Consider the following 10,508-nt stretch of genomic DNA (forward strand, 5'->3'; position numbering starts at 1 on the left):
GTTGTTGGAGGTATATTATAGTTCAATAGAAAGGCTGTTTATGTTGGAAAAAGTTTTCCTTTATAAACAGTGGGGAAGATAATTCCATTACGTTGATGCTTTCAGAAAAGTACCAGAAAAGTTAACTTGAAAGTTGGAAAAGATTGCTAACAGCTTTCTAACAATGAAGTTGTCCTGCTGTCCTTTTTGGTTGCAGCAGGTACAAATTTAATACTAAATTACAGAGAATGAATCTAGTTATAGCTGTTAGAGGTTGATAAATGTCGCAGGGAGCATGTTTCCTGCGCAGAGATTTTTCCTGTTGTTTGTGCAGTTGGGTAAGCAGGAGAGGGTGTGTTGCTCTGTGGGCACCCAGACCTACATACTTAGCAGATGTGTTTTGCTGTGTTGACCTCCAGAAGCCTGTTGATGTCAGTGAAGCAGGGGACCCTCATCTCTTTGGCTGTGTACTGCTATGACATAATGCCTTTCATTAATAAATTCCATATCTGGCTTTTGTTTGTGAATACCCGAGGAGAAGAAGAGCAGTGCAAAAGGCTGAGAGAAGGGCTGTGATTGATGCCAGGTTCATAGCCTGGCTATACATCTACAACTGAGAACACAGGGTTTGTTTTGATGTGTTGGGTGTTTTTGTTCACTCCCCCTACCTTGCCCTTTGGCAGGGATAGACAAGAAAAAGACGGATTGGATTGACTTTTTCCCTGCTTGAGCTGGCATTTCTTTTTCCCCCTCCATTTTGACATCTGTCTCAAATAACCTGCATTTGAGAAGCAACCTGTTACTGCCTTGACGGACAAACTGCTGAGAAAATACCCTGAAAAGCAGGGGAAAACACTAATTATTTTTCAGTTTCTTACAGAAAGCATTGCCCCCACCCTTTCTCTATACTACCCTTCTGGATTTACATTCAAGAAGTTGTTCTTCTTTGTGCTTCTCATTTCCATGTCAGATCTGATGCTTATGTTTCATAAGGAAATAGCAGTTTCATAAATGAACTTTTCTTGAATGGCTGTACTGAGTTGGATCAAAAGTCAGCGTAGCCCAGCATCCTGGTCTTGACAAAAATGCATAGAGTGTTATTATAGATTTGGTGCAGCAGAAGTTTGATGACCATGGGTTTCTGTCTTGAAAGGTATGTACCCTGTAGGAAAAGCTGAAGGTTTTTCTTGCATGGTTTAGGCTCCATCTACATTAAGAAGTGGTGGGGTGTAAAGGGAGCAGATCTACAGAGTGTGAAACACTGATAAGTTGGTGCTGAGGACCCAGCGTTTGCCTTTACGTGCATTTTGGAAAGTTTTATTTCACACTTGCTAATGTCTGGTCCTGTGGACAGAATGCCAGTTAGTAGTTCAAGCACATCTGGTTTAACGTTGCCCAAAAGGAATTAAGTTAATATGCTCTAAGGCAGCTCTGTCATACGAACCAAGGAGCAGTAAGTGCGAATGATCAGTGAATTTGCTTCAAAAGCACATTTCTAATCTGAACTGAAGCATTAATATAGAATCTGCCCTTAAGCATCTGAAATCACTATTCTTTTTTCTTTGAGACGCAGAGTGACTGCTGTGATGGCAGAAGCAATGTATTCTTAAAAAAAGTCCCATTTGATTGCTGAGGCTCTTTCCTTCTGTAATATATTGGGTATTACTCAGCCTCTAGACACTGCTTTGCTTACTTTTTTCCTTAAAGTGTGCAAAATCAGTATGAGAAGAAAATCTGCACAACCTTACTCTGCCACCTTCATAAAGCTATGTTTCTTGCTTTTTAAGTTTAAGAATGATACAAAAAAATAAAATAGTGGATTTCTTAAAAAAAATTAAAAAAAAAAATAATTAAAAAGGCAGAGTTACTTACCAGTGCAGTGACTTGCTCTCTCTTTAGAATTAGCCTACGTGTCTGGGTAGGTAAAATGCAATGAGATTTCTTCCTGAGGGCCTCAAAAATGAAGCAAGGTAGCAGAGCACTAGGAGAAAATACTGATTCATTCCAGTGAATTTATGCCAGACTAAAACGGGGTGGTTTCTGTTAAAATTCCACTACAAGAAAAAACTAATTTACTCCTTTTCCCAGCTATAAGTCTGTTGAGATACCAGCTTTTGACAGTAAATGTTTTGGGGGCGAGAGAGTCTTGTAGCATAAAGGGTCCTTTTTGGAGATGTAGGCAAGGAATGCATTTATTGTCAAGTTCTTTGTTAAAAGTAATTTTTAAAGATTTTTATGCATCTACAGGATTGTGAATTTGTTCAGTGTTTAATTTCTGGCTTATTCTACATAGGCAAATAGTTTAATCTTATCACCTCCATTTCAAATTCCCAATTCTAACATTAAAAACAACATTTTCCTTCCTCTCCTTCCTTCCTTTCTTCATTCCAGATATTGGTAGACACCAATAATTGATACTGAAAATCAGCTGCAGTATGTTCCACATCTTTTCCAGCATGTGAGGAGTGTGCTGGGATGCTGCTATTGCAGGATAATCGACTGTTCCTCCTTCTTCGAAACACTGAATTGTCACGTTAATGTCAGTCTGTTCTTAGACCTCAGCAGGTACCCCTACACTCTCAAGGGCTATAAAGGATAGCTTTTGTAGCTATTAATCTTTCTTAGACCCTTTATGCTCTGGAGATCTGATGGAATAATCAAGAATAACATGCTCACCAGTTTAAGGGTGGTATCATTAATACTGAAATGGTAGGTGTAATTTGACAGCTAAGGGCTAAGTAATTGTATTGTAACCATATTGGAAACAGTACGTATTGTTACCAAGTATTATAGAATACGCTCAAATTCTTTAAATAACACTTAATCTACACACAAATTTTGTCACTGCACTACGCTTTTCATCAAAGAACTAGGTTATTTTAAAGAGTTGCAGCTACGTTTCTTATTTTTCTTGTTTCCTGTTGATTAAGTTGCAGCACCTCAAAGTAAGGGAATTTTTTAATTGGAAAATACAGTCTCAAGTAATGAGTCATGTTTAATCTGGCTCCTTGGTAAAGAAATAGGAATAATGTTCCCATTTCAATAAACCTTCATAAAATTGTAAACGTGAAAATATCACCTTATTTTCCAATTATAGAAGTCCAGAAATATGTATTTCTACATTTATAGCTTTGTTTTTCATATTTATTCTTGTTACAACACTGAATATTTTCCATGTGGTTAAGACTTGGAATTTTTATTTTGTAGCATTTTTATTAGATACTTAATAAAGCTTTTGGGCTATGTAATGAATATTTGAAAAGTAATCTGTAACTTTATTAAATGCCTGGTGGCAAATGCTTAGTAATAAATACAACTTTATATGCCTTTTTTTTCCAATCTACATTTTAATTCATTACAAAATTCTGAAGAATTTAAGTTGCAAAAAATTTATTTTTAGTTCTGTTTAAAGGAAAATAAAAATGCAGAATCACGAGGAGTTTGATGTAACTGCAAATGAGAGGGAAGGTCAGTTTCCACACAAAAGGCTTTTGCAGTTCTAGATTGATAGTTAACGTGTACAAATTGTGCCTGGGTTAAAGTAATGGAAAGGTAATATATAATAAAGCTTCGTCAGTCAATTTAATAATAAAATAGGCAGCAGGTAAAAAACCCAACAAACCCAAGACATCAAAGAACAACAACAATAACAAAAATAAAAAAAACCTCAACCCAAAACAACAACAAAAACCTACAGCCACATCTTTGATGCCAACCATAGCGGTTCCCTTCCTATTTAATTGCTCTTGGCGTGTGGGGTTCAATCAGTGGTTTGCATGAACTGGATTTGGGAGTAAAGGTGGGGATACAGGAACCACGTTCACGGTGAATGTGATTTTATCACAGTGAAGTAGAAGGATATGTGTGGTCAGACAGACCCGATATCATTTAGTTGAGAGAAAGGTAATTTGTTATACTGTAGATTTGACTACCTGTGATCTGATGATATTCCTAAAGGACAGAACTGGGCGAGCCTGTGCCATTTAAGCTTCATTGAGGCTGTGCACTGGCGATAGCTCCATCGTTACTGCTGTGCATCCCTGTGTATCTCCCGTGCAGTTGTGCAAGGGCTCAAGTCCTGTGGAAATAGTGAAGTGGTGATTCTGCAAAATAACATAAATGTTGCATACATATTGGAATTAAGTACTGAAGAGCACGGTTTGTATAATGGGATGAAGATCTCTGGAATACATTTGTTTTACTTTGCAGCATCATTAAGCGATCAGTTCTGCTTCTGTTGAAGACTGGAGAGCAGCAGCTGACTCGCGCATTAGTTGTGGAAGCTGTTGGAGTTGCTTTTAATGGGAATGCATTTTATAATTTTTAAGTGCATTGTTGAATAATTACAACTTTGAACATGTCTGCCTAAGCCATGCTTACGTATGATTTGTTAAAATATCTTACTTTGAGGTCCTATTAGATTACTGCAAAGGGAGGAGAAAAAAAATCTTGTGGGCTAACATGCAAAAGTGTCACTGTTCTGCCAGAAAAATTGCATCTTTGCCAAGCAAAATAAATCTGTTTTGAAAGGAATGTTGAAGGATAGAAGAAGATTTTTTAGAATAGCTAACTCTTCATTATTGCAAATGAACCTTGAGTTATGAACAAGTGTGTTTGAACTCATTAAGATCCTGTCTGTTATTCCTGGAATTACTGTGGTCCTGGATCTCGCCCCAAGTACCCCCCTGTAATTAGGAAGTAGCTTAAACCTTCACGGAGGGACAAGCTCCTTCAGTGTTACTGTGCAATAATGGAGTAACTCGGTTACACAGAGTACCTGAAGTGCTGCAGGTTCATACCTCGCTTACTTCAATATAATTCATCCACCGTTCCTCAAAAAAATCCTGAGGCCATTCTGGGTATTGTGTCTTACCTTGGTTCAACAATATTTCAAAGCATCTTGTATCTTTCTGCAATTAGAGCATTTTGTCATGGGAGAAAACACTTCTCTTTGATTCTGCCATGAGTTATTTTCAAGACTATTTACAGGTTAATTAACTTCTTTACACATTGGTTACTTAGTCTGTAAAATGTACTATTAGTTCATAAACACTGTGGAGGTGGTCAGATAGTATCATAGTGTCATTACTACTGTCATTCATCTGAGGTTTAGTTTTGTTCTGCCTCACCCTGCTCTGTCTTTGCAAATGCCGCAGGTGGAGCTTCTGGGAGAAGCTGGGAGTCTGTGCAACTTCTGTGTTGTAAAGTCTCATTAATTATTCTCATAAAGCAAGAGCCAAAGCCTAAACATTTGGAACTTTTTTGTAAGATTGTAAAACAACAACAGAGGTAACTTCAGCATGTCTAGCGCAGCTGTTTCTGTTCCTTGAGTTTAAGTGGCCCTCTCTTAAGAAGTAATACAGGATTGAATGTTTAGGTAGGTTTCATTGCAAAACTGAAGATAAATTTGCGTGTGAAGAAGTTTTACATCTTTGTCTATAAACCTGTGTTGAGATTCTTTCCAAAGAGAGGAATCTTCTTCATTCTTATGGAAATCATTCTGAAAACACATATCCTACAGCAGTGCTATTCATCCTTCAGGTATTGATATCTAGCTTTTGGAAAAGATGTAGGCTGGATTAGTTTGTACTGTATGGTTTAATGAATAGTGTATTCTTTTAGTTTTCTTTACTGAGAAACAGGAAATATGTGCCATTACTTTGTTGTGGTGTTGTTGACTATAATACCATCATGCTTGTATTTATTGAATGTAAATCAGGAGTGAGCTGTTTAAATTTATATTGTAGCATGTGGTGTAAGCAGTTGCAGAAACAAGGATAAGGAATGTTAATTTCTGAAGCTGCAATAAAGTGTTGAAGAAGATAGTTCTGTAGGATTGATCTCCAGGTGAATTCTTCCACTGATTTTATTCATGAAATCCCTTCCTAATGCCAGGTAATGTGATCGGTAATCTAGAACAGAAACAAGTGGCTGCTCATTGTACTTGCTTTATATTGCAAATATATCTGTTCACGTTATCTGAAAGGATCACAATTAAAACAAGCTTCATAAGTGAATATTACCTTTAAAAAGTGACAAATAATATTGTGTGTTTATAATGGTGAACTATACTTGAAATGTGGACTATCCTCTTAGTTATTTGTACAAGCAATAGTTTCTGCTGGTCAGGACCTTGAATGTGTTAAGTGACCACTTGTGGGAGTGCTGTGGGGGTTTCCATCAGCTGGAAAGGGAAGAAGACAGGGTGGAGCATCTTGCACCCCTAGCACATCTCCAATACCATAGGCTGAGAAGGATGAGGTGGGCTGCCAGTCTCGTGTGCTCATCACCTCTTCTCTTTGATCCATATATACCATAAAATGAAATTTTTGTTTCTCTGCTCTCTACTTGTTCTCTGTTATTTTTAAAAAAAAAAAAAAAAAAGGAAAGATGACAGTACATACGACTGCTCAGAGTATAGGCACTGTATTTCAGATTTCATCCATAGATGGAATGTGTGGCTTGCAATTTTCTGTTTACTTAGAGATATCCAAGTAGTCAGATGCCCTCTAGTTAGTTATGTAGTTGTGGGCAGCTTCCGTTAATGCCCGTGTTTGTCCCCGAAGCAACTCTGAGTAGCTTCTTTCTCTTCAACAATATGCTCTGTACATATATAAAGTAGCTTCTTAAATATTTTTTTAATTGCTTTTGCTAGTTATAATCTGGACACTACTGGGAGCATAATTTTCAGTTTATCAGGAATAAATTCAAGAAGCTATGTTAATTTAATTTTCTTAACATTTTTCAAAATGTTCAAGTGATTTTTAACTCTGGACCGTGTGGTCTTTATGCAAGTGTTAATTCCTAGGCTTATCTTGTTTTAAATAATTTGCTACACATATTTTAGGAATATAATTTGATGTCTACATATGAAGAACAAATTTACAGTTTTCTGGACACTTTGAAAATCTATTGTTGAAGGTTAGGCTGAAGTGGCTAGAGTCTCATTAAAAATATATATATATGTATATACACATACATTGTTTGAATTGTGCATTACTGTTGCATATCTTCCTTATAAAGCATTATGCCATTTCTAATTTTATGATTTGCAACTTTTCTTAGCTGCCAAGGAGCTGTTTGAGAAAGTCTTTAGGAAAGAGGCTGTAAATATGTCATTACAAAACAAATCACAGGCTCTCACCCCCTCAAGGCTTCAGCTGAAAGGAGCAGGCACTTTTAAGATGGTTCTTTGTAAAATAAATTCATCTGTAACAGTTAAATATAACAACTTTGATTACTTGGAGATTAGAAAAAGTGCTTTCTTTTTTAATCTCCCTATTACATGAGCCACTTAAACAGTTTCAGAAAAAGAAGAACATGCTACTGAAGATTTTGCTTTTTATGGTAAGTACTATAGTGGCAGAAGCTGAAGCTACAACCAAATATGCTCTGAAGCTTAAAAAGCAGAGTCTCTACAATGTAAGCACAAGAGATATGGCCTTTAGGTAGAATTGTAAGAGTCATTTCTCCTCTACGTAGTGGATACGGACAGTTATATATATTGCTCAGCTGCTTTGTAGAGGAATAAAAACTGAGACACAGAAGTTGGCTTAAACTGTATTGATTTTTTTTTTTTTTTTTCTGGATGTTTCTGTAATTCAGATGTACCTACAAACCTCAGATAAATACAAGGCAGGATAAAGGCCTGGATATTGTAATATAAGCAGTAAATGTGCTATTGCCAGATTTTTCCACAAGAGGAAGATGCGATTATTGTAATGTTTACTACAGAAGATACCAAGAATGAAATAAAAATGTTCCCTTGTGTTTAAAAGACCAACTTTTCTTATTTGATTTTTACTTTCTTTTTTTTTTTTACACTGCTTGTACTTCATTCATAGGCTTTCAATCCATCCTTAGTTTTATGTACAAGATTCTACTGTAAAGCGAGGAGTTGTGGATCTCCAGGTGCTTAGCACACTCAGTACGAGAGTGCTTCTAAAAATAAATTGTTTACTTCAGTTCTGCCTCTGAATACTTAGAGCCATCGCTTGCTTGGTTTTTCCTTACAACTCCTGCTGCCTGTCTGAAAACAGAGGAAAAATAAGTTATTTCACATTTTCATCATACACAATTTGAACAGAATACTTCTATTTAAAGGTGGTGGTTTATTACTTTTGAGAATTAAGTTGTCAATCAGATACCTGACTATTTCTTTTGTGAGGACATCAGGTAACAAAAAAAGCACAACTACTGTATTTCTTTGATACAAAAATGTAACAGTCTGTATTTCTTCATTAGAAAAATTGCTAATTCTCTTAATTTTATTTCAGCTTTACTTTTGGAAGCTCAGTCAACGCCGTTTCAAATAACTCCTTCAACCATGGCAAATATTGTGAAAGGCCTGTATACACTACGACCAGGTAAAAAAGAAAAATGTTTCTAGAAGTCTCTCATGCTGTGGTTGTGATATGTTTTCCTAAATACGCATGCGGTCGCAGTCTTTCGCACTTTTAACAAACAAATGTGTGTTGTGTTCTGTTCATCATAATGCTTAGTTCTACTGTGCAAAGGCCCTGGTTCTTCTTGTTGCCTGTCTCTGTGACCTGCACAAGGTACCATGTGAATGCTGAATTAACTTTAAAAAAACAACCCAACCCTCTACTCTGGAGTCAAAGGGAAGTTCTATTTCTTTTGCTTTGTAGAAATAAAGAAAGAAGGCTGTTCAATGACTCAGTCATGGCAGAAGTTTAGAAGTATTAAAATGGTGAAAGTTATATTGTGAGTCACACTTCAGATGGCTAGATCTTTGATATGAGATGAATGACTGTTTCTTCTATGAAGCTGTTATTTGATTGGCATTATTTCACAGAGAGCTTAATTTAACTCATGAGTACATCACGACATCTTGTGCAATAACAATTATATTGAGAGGAAAATGGTGTTGCAGATTTTAATCAATTTTGTACCCCAGTCTTTGGTTCTGTGAGTTTTGGAGAACTGAGTAGAGCTCTAGCCTGTGTTTGAAAAGACTTTAGAAACAGGAAGTATTCAAAATATCCATAAATAAATGGTACTTGTTTCCCTTCCTTTTACAATGCTGATACTTTCTTCTTACCTTGGTGTGACTGAGAGAAGGATGGGCTCTGAGCTTCAGTCTATTTTTAGTTTGTAATCCCTGTTTATAGAAATAGAAATGAGGATGGGAAAGCTTTACAAAAAGCTTTAGTGCAATGTTTAGCATGTATAGAAACCAGGAATGTGGTGGACCCTCCATTTACAAAATGCATGGATAAAGCACTTTCAGTAAGCAAGGATTATTTTTATCACAGCAAAATTAACATCCTACCATCATTTTTAAGGCAATACTAATTTCATTTTTATAAACTGTTCAGAACCAAAGAACAGAAGGGTGTATGCGTAAGTATAAAAGTATAATTCTTTTGAAAGCAGCTCAGTGTGGTTTTCTTGTGCTGCACTTAATATTGTAGGTGATGTACTTGTGATTTCCCAGCTTTCCATTTCAACTAATGCTGTCTACTTCACAACACAACAGATACTGGTTTGGCTTGGTATCATGGGCCTAATCAGATTTTGAATAATTGTCTGTAAGATATTTAAGTATAAAAATTGTTCCTGCAATTTGTGATATCTGCTTTCCACAGCTGGGTAGGAAGACCCAAGTGATTGACGTTAATCTGTTGCTTAAACAGATACACATTTGCTCTAATTACCTGCTCCTCAAACTTCTCAGCCTCTGAGAAAATGAAAAACTTCAATGTCACTCCAACCAGAAGAACGACCTCTGAGAAAATGAGGAACTTCAATGTCACTCCAACCAGAAGAACGTAGGATAGACTTCTTGATGCAAAAGGCTGTTCTCTGGTGGTGCTGGTTCTTGAGGATGAATTCTGAAACAATCAGGGCAAGAGTTCCTCTGAGGTAGTGCTTCTCACTTATTCTGTGGGACATGCTCCATTGGATGTATCAGGGACTGGCGAGCAGACAACTGGGGAAGTAAAGCAGAAAATGTGACCAGTGGGAGGTGCTGGGGGATTAGAACAGCACTGGGAGGTGTCTGTTCAGGCAGTGGAGAGAGCAAAAGGAGATGCATTGCTGATGTGTTGGTGGCCGTGGCCTTTCTCTTCTCTTTCTCTTCTTCTATTTTCTCTTCAAGTTGAAAGTATTTGACAGCTGTTAGACGTACAGGACAACCAGGTGATCAGGCCCAGTCAATGTGGGTTTATGAAAGGCAGGTCCTGCTTGACTAACCTGATCTCTATGACAAGGTGACCCACCTAGTGGATGAGGGAAAGGCTGTGGATGTGGTCTACCTAGACTTTAGTAAGGCCTTTGACACCGTTTCCCACGACACTCTCCTGGAGAAACTGGCTGCTTGTGGCTTGGGTGGGCGTACTCTTTGCTGGGTAAAAAGCTGGCTGGATGGCTGGGCCCAAAGAATGGTGGTGAATGGAGTTAAATCCAGTTGGTGGCCGGTCACCAGTGGTGTTCCCCAGGGCTTGGTATTGGGGCCAGTTCTGTTTAGTATCTGGATGAGATCAATGATCTGGACGAGGGGATCGAGT

The 10,508-nt window shown here is 37.3% G+C and overlaps 1 protein-coding gene across 1 annotated transcript in view; it reads left to right on the top strand.

Moving 5' to 3' along the window:
• Positions 1 to 8,345, top strand: part of CACUL1 (CDK2-associated, cullin domain 1) — a gene marked incomplete at its 3' end in the record, with an annotated part of 39,376 nt that extends 31,031 nt beyond the window's left edge. Inside the window, exon 6 of the mRNA XM_009708277.1 lies at positions 8,256 to 8,345. Within this exon, the coding sequence (XP_009706579.1) occupies positions 8,256 to 8,345 (90 nt within the window). The remainder of the gene's footprint in view (positions 1 to 8,255) is intronic.
• Between the last annotated feature and the right edge of the window lie 2,163 nt (positions 8,346 to 10,508).

Source organism: Cariama cristata, unplaced genomic scaffold, assembly GCF_000690535.1.
Source record: "Cariama cristata isolate BGI_N322 unplaced genomic scaffold, ASM69053v1 scaffold7009, whole genome shotgun sequence".
Classification (NCBI taxonomy): Eukaryota; Metazoa; Chordata; class Aves; order Cariamiformes; family Cariamidae; genus Cariama; species Cariama cristata.